The sequence below is a fragment of the Trematomus bernacchii genome, unplaced genomic scaffold, assembly GCF_902827165.1.
Source record: "Trematomus bernacchii unplaced genomic scaffold, fTreBer1.1, whole genome shotgun sequence".
Lineage (NCBI taxonomy): Eukaryota > Metazoa > Chordata > Actinopteri > Perciformes > Nototheniidae > Trematomus > Trematomus bernacchii.
Window position 1 is genome coordinate 9,448,307 of NW_022988043.1, and position 14,910 is coordinate 9,463,216.

The following is a 14,910-nucleotide window of genomic DNA, read 5'->3' on the forward strand; positions in this document are numbered from 1 at the left end:
TAATTGTAATTCAAACTGTTTAGGGTTGAGTGTGAAGTAATTGATTTTAAAAGCATGCCAAATAATGCCACAAAGTAGATAATTGCTTAGCATTTTAGGCAGTTTATTTGAAAAACACATACAAAAAGATCATATACAAGACAATAAATAAAAAAGAGACAGAACAGTTTGGGTTAAGCTATGCAACTTTTTGCATCATCATTAGTAATAAATACAGTACAAAATCCACCCATAGTGAATCTAAAGATTTTCCACAATATTCACTGATCATGTTATTCTTCATTATGATTTAGCTATTGCTTTCATATTATTGATACATACTTCTACTTTTCTATAAAATACTCAAGATCATAAAACATTGCGCGGTTACAGCAAAACAGCAGTGTGTTGTACAAAGATGGCCACTTCCCTTTTTCACTGGCAGGTTAATAATCAACATTTTTTCAGCAGCAAAGAAACATCTGAAATATTCAAGAAGGTACAGCATCATATTAAACACATCTACAGAGCTACTCCCACATACACATAGGAAAACCTGAGAAGGACATGCATTAAAAAGCTTGTGCTTTAAGTTCTACTGTTCATTCCGGTTCATCAGCTTGAGTTAATACTATGGCTACTGTCCAGTTTGCTCTGGAGTAATGGGGTACACTGTGGAGGACACGGGGTAAGGCCAGTGAGAGCACGAAATGAAATAATAAGAATAAGAATAATAGTAAGACCAGCCAGCTTCATTCCAATCCAATACAGGTTATAATAGTTTGCAGGATTAGTAGAGTATTAATAAGAAATGCACACTGAAAACGTTAGCTTATTATACCCAGTGTGAAACACACTATCAATTTTGTATAACCACAGTACACCACAAATGTGTGTAATAAGACCAATGGCTCAAGTTAGCATGTTAGATACTTTCAAAAATCCCACACAAAGCAATTGCCAGCAATACATAAGGGACAGTTAATACAGCTCATTATGTGGGTCTTAAAATAATAATAATAATAATAATAATAATAATGATAATAATAATGATAAGCACTACATTGAAATCCAGATATGATAGAATATCATAAACATGGTAAAAAATAAAATAAAATAAAAAAACGGATTATGGGAAACAAAGCAGTATCATATAACAAAAGCAAGCTATTTGTGGAGCCATACTAAGACCAAAAGGGTTGTACCCCGTCTTCTGCTTCATAGCAAAGCAGAGAGGATGTTTAATAATGAAAAGAGTTAAAGTAAATTCAAGAGGTGACATGAATGGAATGTAATCCAGATCAACAGCACCATGCTGGCTAGAACATGTGTCAGGAAACACCCCCACAAGTCCATTTTTCAACAGGTTTCTTTTTTTCTCCTTTGAAAAAGAAAACACAGACGGCATGCAAAAGCATCCCCACCGACCAATGCATAATGAGGTATTCTTTTTTTATATTTTGTGTTATTTTAAATAAATATATTGATTAAATTGCAAAGTTATGAGATAGAGACATTAAATATTTCACCACAATAGCTAGCTAGCTACAGTTAGTAATAAATAATGATTGTTAAATACTTAAGGCATCTTTAATCACAGCATTCTATGTGAACTAGCAAAACCTCCATTTTCATCCATCTGTAGTTTTTTGGATGGAGGTTTCATACAAAAAGAAAAGAAAAAAAGCAACACAAACAGTCAAGTTACCCTCCAATAATACACAAGGAAGCATGAAAATACTTGGAACTGAATCGAAACACAAAGTCTAGGACAAGAAGAACCCACACCACCAAACCAAAAACTCAGGCAACTCCATATTATAGTGCATTTACAAAACACAAGCTACATTATAACAACAATAAATATGTTTTTGCAGCATTGCAGCTTTTTCTTCACTATGGTTAAAATGGACACGGACTCGGCATATTAGTACCATGTCCAAATTGGCATGTGAGCAAAAGAAATACGAGAAGAAAAAGAAAATGGCAGAAAAATAAAAATAAAAAATAAAATTAATGTTAAGAACAATTGTTTGGTATTTTTCAAATGGATGGCTTTTTCTCCCTTTCACCCTCCTTCAAGTGAACTACGCCAACATGGTTCATGCATGATAAAGAGAAAACGGCTTCTATCACTGAACGTATCACAGTTGTTCTAGCAATACCATACACTACTACCATGGGGGGGGAGGGAGTGGGGACAATCATACACATTCTAGCACATATCACAGGCAAACTAGTTTGTATTTTCCCTGTAACACCAGACACAGTCTTTTTTATCAGAACAGTGGGAGCAACTTAGTTTGAAATGAAAAGGAGCCGATACACCACAGAGGCCATTCACTGTATATAGAAATCACATGTGCTTGTTTGATAGGCAATAAGGTTCTGGTAATAGGTCATACAAATGTCAGATTTTATTCACTCTGATGGCAAGACCTCAGGCACCAAATCCTCGAACCCATGCCGGCCTCTCACGTCATGTGATCATGCTATGAGCGAGGCCACAGAGAGGAGTTGCAGTTAGACACGGATCTACCAGCAGCTCTTTGAATCCTGACCTGGAACATCAGGAGAGAATCGCTACGTCGGTGTGAGATCTATGTCTAAGGGCAACGTCGGTCTACTCGGGATGAGTGGGGGGAGAGGGGAGGTGGGGAGGGGAATTTGGTGCATTCTTGTCCTCCTCTATGAATGAGTGGGATCGTCATAGTATACGGTTCACATGCACAGACACACAGTCCCTGTTTCTACTGCTCCACAATATTAACGACACAGCCCAAGCCTGTCATACAGCATGCACATCTGAGGCCCCTGCTCTATAATAGAGGCCCCACTACGACACTACACAGATCACTGGAAGCCATGCCTGCAGTTAGCGGGTTCAGCATCAACTCTGATGGCATCTACTAACTGGAAATCCAAAACCATGTTAGACCAGAAAGAGGGATTTTTGGCCTTTTTACACAACTATCTCTTTCCTCATTGTCTATGATTAATTAACAGGCGGATATTCTCTCTTATTTGAGCCATGTTCACCCTCTTTGTAGGTTTATTTTTCACAAACATTTTTTCTCAAAAGGCTTTTGCTTGCTACACAACACTGTTACTCTGTAAATACTTATTCAGTACTATACTCCATTACACCACAAGCGTTCAGCTACAAGAGTTCACACCAAACAACCTCATGCTAATCATTTGATAATGTTCTGTACAGATGTGCTGAGGGCTTGGGCAGAGTGCAGCTTAAAGGATTTTTTTCACAGGCAGAGGGTGGGGGGGGGATAGGCAGGGGGGTTAGATGTAGTGGCAGAGAAATGGCCTTAATACACCCCACAGTGAGCTGGGGAGGTTGGTAGTCAGAGGTCCTCTCTCGATGGCTGTATGGAGAACTGCACACAGGGTGCACAATCTGACAGGATCTGTGTGAAGCCTCAGCACATCTGTCCATACGTGTCCGCTCCTACCTTTTACATCCAGCAAGTCCATTCAAATCAACCTTCAGTCCAGCCCCCCCATCTATGCATCGACCCCCGTCCCTCGCTGTGTTGTAGGTGAGTGTGCTTTGTTGATCCCTCTGTCACAGCCTTGTCTCTGAAGGCAGGCCTGTGGGTGATGCAGAGGGGAAGAGAGGGGTGTTTGGCAGAGCTTCCCTCGGGGGGAGGCAATGGAGAATTAACGAGACCAGATCCAAAGTTGCAGGAGACGACAGGAGCTATCAACTGTCGGGGGTCAGTTGGGTCTCAATGTCCACTCTGCAGATGGGGCACTTCCTGCTGGTGGCCAACCACTGGTCCACACACCCCTGGTGGAAGAGGTGCATGCAGGGTAATCTCCTACAGACACAAAGGAGACAAGGTTAGGATAATAACAATAAATGTGGGATTCACTTCAAGAAAATGTTCGGTATTGTTAAATAGTTGACACTTGCAAACAGGTAACGACTAAAACTTAAACTTCACTCATGAGCAAAAGAATTCCCTGCATTTAGATAATATAATAGATTGTATAAGGGTTTATTTAATTTAAGAAGTAAAGGGTTTTCTCTCCACATAAAGTAACTGGACGTATTTCCTGTGTCCCTTTGGCATTTATACAGATCACAACACACTGGACAGTGTACACACATCATGAGATTGCGTGACATGCTAATGTTGGCAGAATTTTAAGATGAGGCGATGGAAGAAATCCTTTGATAGGATGTTCAAACCTGATGCTTTGAACTTATGTTGCAGAACAAATGTACAACTACAACATTTAGAATAAAACGCACCAGGCAAGAGAAATCAAGGAATATTTACACTATAGGACATTACAATACTAATACTAATCACTAGGGGTGTCAGAAAATATCAGTACACTTAAATATCGCATTCAAAAACATGCATACATTTTTTATATATTTATAGCATGTTTTACTGTTATAGGTTCAATTTGATTCCTGCTCCGATTGCACAAAAAGTAGAACAATGATGTTAGATATAACATCGACTGTGATAATAAAAGAAATGCAGATCCAGCAGTTCAGATTGTACTCTCTAATGTTATGCATTTGATGGTGTGTTCTTTATACTATGAATGTTTCCTTTACATTTTTACTAAAGATTTAAAATAAATTGTACCCACAGCCTACTTTCCATCTGCATAACCAGCATTTTCCCCCTTTGAAAAGGCAAAAGATGAGCGTGTAGTTGTACCTGACATCCTCTCTGTCCTCCAGCATGGACAGACAGATGGTGCACTTCTCATCTGTGTCCAGCTCCTCATCTTCCAGACACATCTTCAGGTCATTCTGGGGTATTCTCTGCAGAGAGAGAGACAGGAAGGCAAACAGACTTGAATTATTAACGTGTGTCGTGCAGCTGTGTGTTGGGAGCCGTTATGTTTATGCCACGGGTGTCTCCGAGTCAGCCCAGACAAATAAGGTGAAAGGAGTCACCTAATGATGCTTCCCAGTATAAAATAGACCTCAGATAGAAAAGACTCAATTACTTCTTCTCACTCACAGCGTACAAAATGATCTGACACTCTTTCCAGAGTATCTGGGTCATATTCAGTGTAGACGGGTTTTTAAAATTCAATCCACGCACATATCTGCAGACACCCGGATGACTCATCCCTTGCCGTGAATTTTGCACACTGCAGACCTGCCTCACTAATCTGCTGAGGGAAATTAGTTTGACCTTTGAACTTCTGTGAGAGTCGCAACCCTCTTTCCACTCTCGTCTTCAATCTTTGATCCTTTCCACTGCTCTTTTCCATCCTGTCTTTCACATCTAGCTTAAGTTCTTGCCCAGTGCCTTCCTCTGCACCAGACCACATGAAAAGATCTATCACTCAGCTAGCAGATAAAAAGATGACCATTTTTACCTTTTTATACTTATGGGGGAAGGTGAATCTCTCTATGGTGGTTTGGACCGCTCCTCTGTTCACACTGCCCAGCCTGTCCTCCAGCTGCAGAAGCTCCTAGCAAGGAAACAACATTAATGGATCTTTGAATTATTTATTTGAATATCTTAAGTCTGACCGGCAGATTAACGGTTGTATAATAACATATTCAAAAGACATACAAGTGTGGAATGCTAATATTAAATAGGTTCTTCAAGCTACAGGAAAGAGCCTCTCAGGAAACGATTGCATCTTATCAAAATGAAAACAAATGTAATGACATTAAAGGCAGTTGGACCGTTGAGGCATCTGGAAGTCGAGGTAATTGGAAATAAGAAAACCAGTTACGCACTTGAGCCTGTCCAAAGCATTGGTCACAGGGAGAACAATGATAAATGAGTGTGGACTGGTGTGTCTGCGGAGGAGAGTGAGGGGGCAGCGATACGAACCTCATAGCTCTCTCTAACAGCAGAGGCGTGGCGGGAGGGGTTGAGACTCTGCAGAGCCAGCAGGTGCAGCTGGGGATACGGGTAGTTTCTGATCTCATGGACAACCTGGAAGAAGTCGGATAAAATAAGTTAACGTTTGCTCTGCGGCAGAAATAAGGAACAAATGGAACACTGCATCCCCGGGAGCTGGGTATCGAGATTATTCTGCGAAAAGTGGAGTGAGAGTCACCGGGAGTTCATCCAGACTAATATGATTGATTGTACTGAGGCAGAGGGGGCTCACCACTTGTGTTGAGGCATTGTTTCTGGGGAAGTGGTGCATCCTAGGAGAGGTCAAGTAGTGCTGATAGTGCTGCGGCAGTGGATGGATGTGATACTGGTGGGGGGGCAGCCCAGCATCTACACTTAGATCCCTGGACACAAATAGAAAAACAAGTCAGCCGATGGCACACACTTTATTTCATAGTGTTTCTGGCCAACTGTGTTTTGATAACAGCTGATTTATACACAGTATTATTTAGGACAGTGATTCCAAAACAAGAGTACTTGTATCGCAGGATTTTTCTCTGCATAAAATATTGTGACGTGAGCTCAACTCATTGGAAAAGTAAGCAAAATTCTTTATTTAAATGATAAAGAAAAAATACATCATGCATTGTGTCAGCTGTAACACATTGAGTTGAGAGTACATGAACATAAGTTGGCCAATACAAGGAAGTCTCAGCAGGTAGATAAAAGTGGTGGATTGTTGAACTAGATTGCTTAAAGTAATGGGAAACAGCATATATCTATTATATTAATATTAACTGTTGAATTAGTTAGCTATATTTAGTTTAATACCTTATCTTAATCGAATATATTGCTACCTATTACAATTTCTTCAGAGAAATTACAGAGATTAAGTTACAAAAAACTGATAGGGATATTTTAGAAATTATTCAAAAGTACATTTGATTTTTCCACAGGGATGTCCCAGGTCCATTAAGTGGTGGATGTAGGTTCATCCTTGACCTTTTGCTGATTACTTCCCCAAATCTTAATATTATGCACCCATTCCCATTTTATTTTAGTTGACATAACCAATAAAACTCTTTTCCTCCCTTTTGATTTTCTCCAGTATTACATCACCTAACTTTAGCACCACTGTGGTTAGCTCTACTTCTCTTTTGCGCCTTTTGAAACGATGCATTAATGTTGCATATGATGCAGACAGGCGTAGGTGTATTGCACATTTAAGCGTCTAATAGGAGTTGGTTTGCCTTAGGCTCTTTCTCCGCTTGGTCTTAAACCCCTTTGATCTGGTCTGGGGCGCAGTGGATAGAGCCTTGGTATGGGGATCAGATGGTCACAGATTCAAACCCCACTGCAGTCAGCATGTCGTTGTGTCCCTGGGCAAGACACTTCACCCCAAATTGCTCCTGTGGGGATTGCCCACAGTATTGAGTATGTAAGTCGCTTTGGATAAAAGTGTCTAACATGTAATGTAATGTCTTGACCCAGATTTGATGGTCGTCTGGTGCAGTCAAACTAAGAAAAAGCTGACCAAAAAGGATGTCTTGTCTAACTTTGAGCATCATTGGTGCAAAAGTGAGTAATGTATAATTCAGTCAAATGTTTGCTGGTATGAAATCTAAACTTACATCATCGCAAAAGTTTTAATTTCCGACAAAAAAGGGAGTTGGTAATCATTTATTGTGTATGGAGTTTATTGCTAATGGCCAGAAGGAGTTGATTAGTTTTGGGCTCTTTTTGAACACCAAATTGAATCAATACGCTTGACACATTTGAATGTTTTAAGTGTTCATTACTGTGCATTGTCCCTGCCAAATAAACGATTAAATAAATAAAAATGTGTTGTGTGACAATAAGAATTGTAATACAAGTATGAAATCTAAATGTAATAATTTGTACTCTGAAGGAATGATTATTTTAATCTCATCCACTAAAGACAAAATAAATTGTATCAGAGGTATAATGCTTACCAGTCTGTGCCCTCAGCCAGGTAGCGGGGCTGCTGCACCACAGGCTGGGGGGGGACATGGAGAGGCGGAGCAAACTCAAAGCCGGGCCGCAGTCTGTGGGGCTGGTGAGGAACTCGCTCTGGGGTGCGTCTACCGAGACAAACAACCAAGCATTTCAGAAAATCCTCGTGAAAAGAACGTGAGGCTAGGACTTGAACTAATGATTATTTTCATTATTTATTAATTTGTATTTTCAAGATTAACCAATTTCCTGGTCTTTAAAATGTCCAAAAACATTGAAATATGTCCATCCTAGTTTCCAAGGAGATGCCAGTTAATAGCCAAATGATATTCAATGTATTAGGATATAGGACAGCAAAAGCAGAATAACCATATTTTAAGAGGCTGCATTTCTGCCGATTGGTTGAACGTCAAAATAGAAAGGGGATTATTTTTTCTTTACCGATCAATTAGCCTACTTACTGTTGCTCTGCATGAGGTTAACAGGAACATTATTTTTGTATTTATTTAAAGGTCCCCTATTATACTGTTTTTCATCAATATATTATAGGTCTCAGTTATATACAAAAAATGTCTCTGAAGTGTTTGGCTTGAAATACCAAACAGATCATGCATTGTAGCATCCCATAATCCCCTCTGTTTCAGCCCTGTTTCAAAAGTGCTGATTCTCTGTCTGTTACTTTAGATGAAAAATAAGGAGCCATCCCCCACTCCCCTCAGAGATATTTGGTTAAAAAGAACGCAATAGGCGCTTTCACACCGGAGTACTTTTCCCAGGAATAGTTCTGATGCGTTCACACCAAAAAGATTTGGACTTTAGTTCGCGCGAACCTTTTCACCCCCAGATAGTTCCTGCTAGAGAGCAGGGACTTTCCTGGGGAGAAAAAGGTTTGTGGGTGTGTCGGCCACACTAACAATTTCTGATTGGCTGGGCGAATTGCAAACCACGCCCCGTAAAACTCGGAAAAGTTTTGTGAAGCCGCCATTTTATTTGCTCGCATTAGCATTATTAGCATTAGCCCAGCGCACCAACGGAGAGAGACTAACTTATGGCAACACAAAAGAAAACATGGGAGCAGTGGAGTGATGAGGTGTCGGCGCTTCTGGCGATTTACTCGGAAGACGCTAACCAGCAGCTTCTACTGAAGCCAGTCCCCAACTCCGGGGGACTCCGGGACTACGGGTGGCAGTATACGCCATGAATTTGTTTGTGGCCTGCCAGTAAACCCAAAGCAGAAGAAGAAGAAGTGACGTCAGCGGCTTCATTTGTGTAATCCTCCCTCAGGGACTTATTCCGGTGTGAACGCGATCTACTAGGACAGTTCCAGGAACTAAAGAGTTCGGGGGAACTAAGTACCGCAAAGTACTTGGTGTGAAAGCGGCAAATGGTGCTCTAGGAGGAGATTCAGGTGATAAGGGGGGGGGGGGGGGGGGGGGGGGGGGTTTACCTTGGTTGGTTGTTGGCTAATGGTTACACAGTGGCCAAAATCTGATCAGCTCATTTTCAGACAGGTTTTTATATAAATGGATCAGGACAAAAAGTGAGCAAATCTTTTTTTCCTGAAACTTTCAGAATCTCTTTACACAGGAGGGGACACATGTTTATGTATAAAAGACATGAAAAGGTGGATTTTGCATAATCGGTGACCTTTAAGTCATGCTATTTCCCTGGTAACCCGTGTGGATACCTGGAAGGTGGCAGGATGTGTCGGTGCTGGGCCTCGAGGATCTGCTGCTGGAGGAGGTATTGCTGGTGTAATGCCTGAGGTAGGAAGGGAGGGGCAGGGATGTCCTGGAACTGGGGGCCGGGCAGGGGGTTGAGGGGCGGGTGGAGCGGAGGGCCATGCTGGTGGCCAGGAGGGGCCAGGTGGGGGTTAATGCCTGACTGTGGCTGCCCTGGGTGGGGCATGGGGAAGTCCATGGGCAGCGGAGCCTGAGGACCTAACTGGAAGTGCCGGCAAGAGGTAGCATGGCTGTGCTGCTGCTGCTGTTGCCGGTTGAAATGCGATCCTGTGGAGGATAAGGAGAAGTTGTCAGGTACCTGGGTGGAGAGATTAGGTGGAATTAATTGTGGGTGAAATGTTGTGTCACTGTGTGTGTGTGATATAGCATGTTAATGATGCCCTACATCTTACCTAGGGTGAAAAATACTTCTGTGGGGGTGGGGAAATGATGGTTACCACAAGTACCATGAACATGACAACCATTTTTGGGTCCTGCACACAATACGCAAGCTTTCCTTTCTTTTATTGCATTTCCGACCTCTGGATCGACTCCTGGTCTTCTGATTCACAGACAAGCGAACTGGATCAGATCAGATGAAATCTACCAGTGTTTGGTCTTCAACGCAGCTCGGTTCTTGTCAATTCTGCAGCCGACAGTGGGTCAGTGCACCCTGAGTAAAACCTTTAGTACCTGGCTGTCATGAGAAATATTAAACTGCTGGGTGCTAGGTACCTATCTTTATAATCGTAAAGAACAATTCTCTCCATCTTTAAAATGATACACCATAAAATCACATTTTATACATCTGCGCCTAGCTGAAACCTACTTGTTCTTTGTGTCTTACACATCCAGTGTAGCTGTATTTGCTTTTCTCCCATACGAACATTCAGGAGTAGAGAGGAAATAGCTTGAATACTTTTTTAACTCTCTCCAACCAAAGCTATTTGGCAGCTGCAGTGAACAGACTGCTGTGGAGACTCAACAGTCAGCAAACTAGACTAACTTGTGCTGTGGTGCAATCTGGTTTTAATAACGTGCTTATGTTTAAAAATACTTTTTTGATTATGGAAATGCTGACATATTGCAATAACAAATGTCGCTTTTTAGAACTTTTGCAGAAATCCTGGTTAAAGGGAGCCATAATAGGTTTGCAGAGGGGCAGGTTTCAATGCTCTGTTATATACATCTGGCAAAAACCGAAGCAGTGAATTTGAAAGAGTTTAGACATTACAATTGCGCACTAATATTCCAGTACCGTTTTTCACAATTTATCAGCTTCAACAGTCTAAAAAGAGGCGGAGTATTCTGATGTAAACAGTAAAAATATTTTTTAAATCATGAGGATATAGGCAAAGTCTACATTGCATTTACTAGTAGGAGTACACTTGAAAAACGCAGTATGATTTTAAAACACACCCAGCGAAGACAAGCAGTATGACCTTCCAGCTATATTTTCAGGTTGTCAGTGTTGCCGGGCAGACAAGAGATGACCTTGTTGCCGTGGGTCAAAGGCCCAAGTCTACACTGTAAGTAGCACACTGCGTTTTTAAGTGTCTCAGTGAAAAACGATCACCATGAATGACAGCAGATAGACTCATTCAGGCCCTGTGATGGAGGAAGCGTGGAAATTGTCTATCTTTGTCACAGTGGGAGAGGAGGTGGGTGGGGGTGGAGGGGGGCAGGTAGGGACAAGGGAGAGGGAGGACAATAAATGGAAATCAGCAAGAAGCACACTGAAGGTTAGGAAAAACACTATATTCTTTATTGAAAATATTAGTTATGTGGAATTTGTGTTTTTTTTCTTGTTTGTTTGTAATAATAGTATAAATCCATGCAACAAAAATAAACAACATAGACTGAAGGCAAGGCCCACCATGCTCCATATAGGGTTAAAAAGAACAAAAGCAGCATCCAATGAGCAGACGTGTTGGCTACAGCACATGATTTCAGTACAGCAGGGTACATCTTTACTACAGAAAGATTACATTGGATTTTCACTAGTCAATGTAGAAAAAACAAAAACAAAAAATTATGAATCATAAATGTGACCATGCATTGAAAGTACTAATACAAGAACAAAAGGTAAAGAGAGACCACAACCAAACAATAAAAGACGTTATTACTAATAGAGGATCTCTTTAGCAGTGCAGGAAAATAGGCATCCCTGTGAAATGGATAGCATTTTGGCCTTATGTTAGTGGGGAAAATTGGGAAGTGATGAACCACCAGTGAGCATGTTTTGCTTACGTAAATGTTTAGAGTTTCATTTGTCTATAAGGGGCAAACAGCCCTGACAGTTCAGTGTGATTCAAAGCTTGAAATTTGCAAAGGGAACAAAAAGGATTACACAAAAATGGAGACAGTTATGGCAGGTTGTTGTGTGCAGGTGCAGTGTACCTTCAATCGTTTCAAGTGATCACGTAACAGCATTGCCTTGAATGCAGGTTTTTAACAATAATTGCATGCATATGGTTCCAATTTGCATGTTTTTTCTAATAATTAAAAGGTCACTTTTATCATGTACATTGCACCTTGTGTGAAGAGAAGGAAGATGAGCCGAATTCTGGTGTCCAACAATGCAGTGCCGTATTTGAGATCATGCAAAAATGTATCCACTTTACAGGAATTTACAGCATGTTGTCTATCAAGACTGGATGGGAGGTACACAATGACATTCAACTGATATCTAAAAAAGGAGCTAAAATGTTTACTCAGTGCTACAGCAATTTGACAGAAAAAGACAAAAAAGGTGCTCTGTGCTAGGTGTTAGCTATTGTTTAGTCTGCTTAACAAAGAAAGTCTATGGCTGAAAACATCTTGGGAGGGGGTGCTTTTTAATACCAATGTCGTCTTCTGATGGAAAGAGGAAATGAAGAAGGGATTCACAATACAGCTAAATGCAGAGAACAGGCAGAGGCCACGCCACACCACACAGCAGCAGATGATCATTAGCTACACAATGGGGGGGACGACAAAGATCTGATAAATGCAGAATGTAGAGCCAGCCTCCATACTATGAAACAGGGAAATAAGAACAGAAATAAAAGCACAATGAAATCATTGATGCCACTGTTGTGAAATTAATGTTACACTGTAGCTTTACCATTGTTTAACTGCGACCGCATACTCGGGTCTTTCTGCAAGCTTCAAACCAAACAGCTGCTGAATTGCCAATTGGCAAATAATGAAAAAGGCGTTTGATATTTGTGATGATAAGGAAGTCCACGGTGACCGGACAATAGGCTATTTATCGATTTGTACATTAACCAATTAACACGAATAATAATGACTAAAATCCAGGTAGAAAAACGGCGAGCGCTAGCAGAAGCAGATGATCTTCAAATGACATCATCCAGGCACAGATAAGCTGACTGGCTAGAAAGGCTACGTCTATTTTGCGGTATTTTTACACGGCAAATACACGATAGCGCCTTAGGGAAAACAGCTATACATCGCTATGTTACTAAAATAAAAAACGCAAGTCTAAAAATGTATCTCAGGTTGACATTGTCTGACACGATTGTCTATTCGGGAATGTGTTTTGACATGGGCTATTTACGACAGCACGCCCCGTGTCTGTGAAATCCTTTGTGAGAAATGTTTCCGTTCCAGGACATAGCCTGTGCCAACGAGCCAGTTAGCTTATCTTTAGCGGCGGTATTTATCTTAAAATACGCGGAATTACGCTCGGCAAACAACTTTATTCGGTGGTTTATTTCAATGGAAGTAAATAACAATAAAGTAGTATTACGTTGCGGGCACGTTTTGCGAATAATGTTACCGTTAATTTTAAGCTGGCTAACACGAGCTAACCCAAGGGCTAAACTCGAGCTAGCTAGCAAACAGCTGCAGTGAATATTAAGATAAACAGGGCACATGTTTGGGATCGATATGAATATTAATACCGTACCTCTGTTTCTTACTGAGCCGAATACAGGAAGAACCAGATATCCGACATGCACTAAGACCATCCTGGGATCCTTATCTTATGATTCCGCTGGGTGTTTTGGAGAGAAAGAATAGTAGTAGCCCATGCGGATCTACATTCAGGCGGCTGGTTGTTGCTGGCTGGCTGGCTACTAGCACCACAGGCAAACCCGACGAAAGACTGTCTGCCTCGGTTGGTTGTCGTTCAGAAAAGCAGACATGTCATGTTATGTCCGGAGCAAAAGAGGGCGATGTTGCGGCTCTACACACAAAAGCTGCAGCTACCTCTCGGTTAACCTTGGTCGTCAGACTTGATCTGAAGTATAGGCTGATAATAAAATACTTGATGGTAGTGTACATTTTTAGGAGGTATGTTGCAGCAGGTTGATGCCTTCTGTTATTATGCATAACTTCATTCCCCTTTACCTTCTGCTGGGAAAGTACTTACCAATATTTACCAAGGTTATTAGTTTATACATAGGTTGTGGTTATTAGGCATGATCTGAAGTATGCACAAATTAAATATACGTTATAGTAAGGCATCATAATGTGCACTCACATTTCATTAATTCCACATTAGGAAGCTTAAATCACATAATTAGGCATTTTTGTCTGAAGAATGTCCTTGATAATAACTAATCAATTAAACATATTTGTATTTTACCCGTTCAAATGCATCACAAATAATATAAGGGCAGCTCAGAAATATAAAGCAGGACTTAATTTAAACCAGGCGTTACCGAATGCCTTCATTTTATTATGTCCATGTCCAAATGTCCATCTATAATGTCCATGTTCAGTCACTAGAAAATTCCCTGCTAGATTTATTATGGTTATTTTTATTTCCTACATGTATTACTTGTTGTATTTTTTTTTTAAGGACAAACAATTTTATCTTGCAAATTGAATTACATTATTGCTCAAATACAAAATGCTTATATGCTAATTTACAAAGTTTTTTTTTTTATAAAATAACTCAACATTAACATTACAGCTGTTGAATGTTCATTTGACATATAGACTTAAGTGGAGGCTTTAGTATTTGAATATTTATGATGGTAGTAGTGACAAATGGTAGTAGTGACAAATGGTAGTAGTGACAAAATACGATAGGGATGAAGTTAAGCTTATTACAGGCCCACCTATACCCTTATTACATCGCATATTCTAATCCTTTCAGGTAATCCTTTTACTAGGTTACAAAATGAAAGCTTTAAAGGTTAGTTACTTACATTTTATTTGTATTTCTATATATATATATATTTTGACTTGTGTTTTTAAATGCAGTACTTTTCCTTAACAGAGTATTTTTACACAGTGGTGTTGCTACATGTACTTAAGTAAATTATCTGAGTTATTTTTCCACTTTTGGTACTTGCCTTGACTAACAAAGAGAAGGACAGGTTTGTCATTAATAAAGTTTTGGGGATAAATATAGCAGCAGTACCTGCTCCCTGACG

At 40.4% G+C, this 14,910-nt stretch overlaps 1 protein-coding gene across 4 annotated transcripts; it reads right to left on the minus strand.

Moving 5' to 3' along the window:
* Positions 1 to 79: 79 nt before the first annotated feature.
* rnf165b (ring finger protein 165b) lies at positions 80 to 13,736 on the minus strand. 4 transcript variants are annotated; one of them, XM_034117682.1, is made up of 9 exons: positions 13,434 to 13,736; positions 9,934 to 9,951; positions 9,487 to 9,808; positions 7,799 to 7,927; positions 6,100 to 6,229; positions 5,817 to 5,921; positions 5,350 to 5,433; positions 4,677 to 4,783; positions 80 to 3,815 (listed from the first exon to the last, which is right to left on the minus strand). In XM_034117682.1, exons 1-9 carry the CDS (start codon positions 13,492 to 13,494, stop codon positions 3,698 to 3,700), a joined length of 1,074 nt encoding a protein of 357 aa, XP_033973573.1. In that variant the 5' UTR covers positions 13,495 to 13,736; the 3' UTR covers positions 80 to 3,697. The 4 variants fall into 4 exon arrangements, with proteins under 4 accessions (XP_033973573.1, XP_033973572.1, XP_033973574.1 ...); XM_034117681.1 differs by having other exon boundaries at positions 5,350 to 5,445; XM_034117683.1 differs by lacking the exon at positions 9,934 to 9,951 and having other exon boundaries at positions 5,350 to 5,445.
* Positions 13,737 to 14,910: the final 1,174 nt, after the last annotated feature.

What these genes read in the sequence shown, in the direction of transcription:
- rnf165b (XM_034117681.1), bottom strand. Translation starts at nt 13,494, where the DNA reads ATGGTCTTAGTGCATGTCGGATATCTGGTTCTTCCTGTATTCGGCTCA. An exon ending in CACATCCTGCCACCTTCCAG is followed by an intron (nt 7,928 to 9,486) that starts GTATCCACACGG and finishes TTGTCTCGGTAG; the next exon opens with ACGCACCCCAGAGCGAGTTC. An exon ending in CTGGCTGAGGGCACAGACTG is followed by an intron (nt 6,230 to 7,798) that starts GTAAGCATTATA and finishes ATTTGTGTCCAG; the next exon opens with GGATCTAAGTGTAGATGCTG.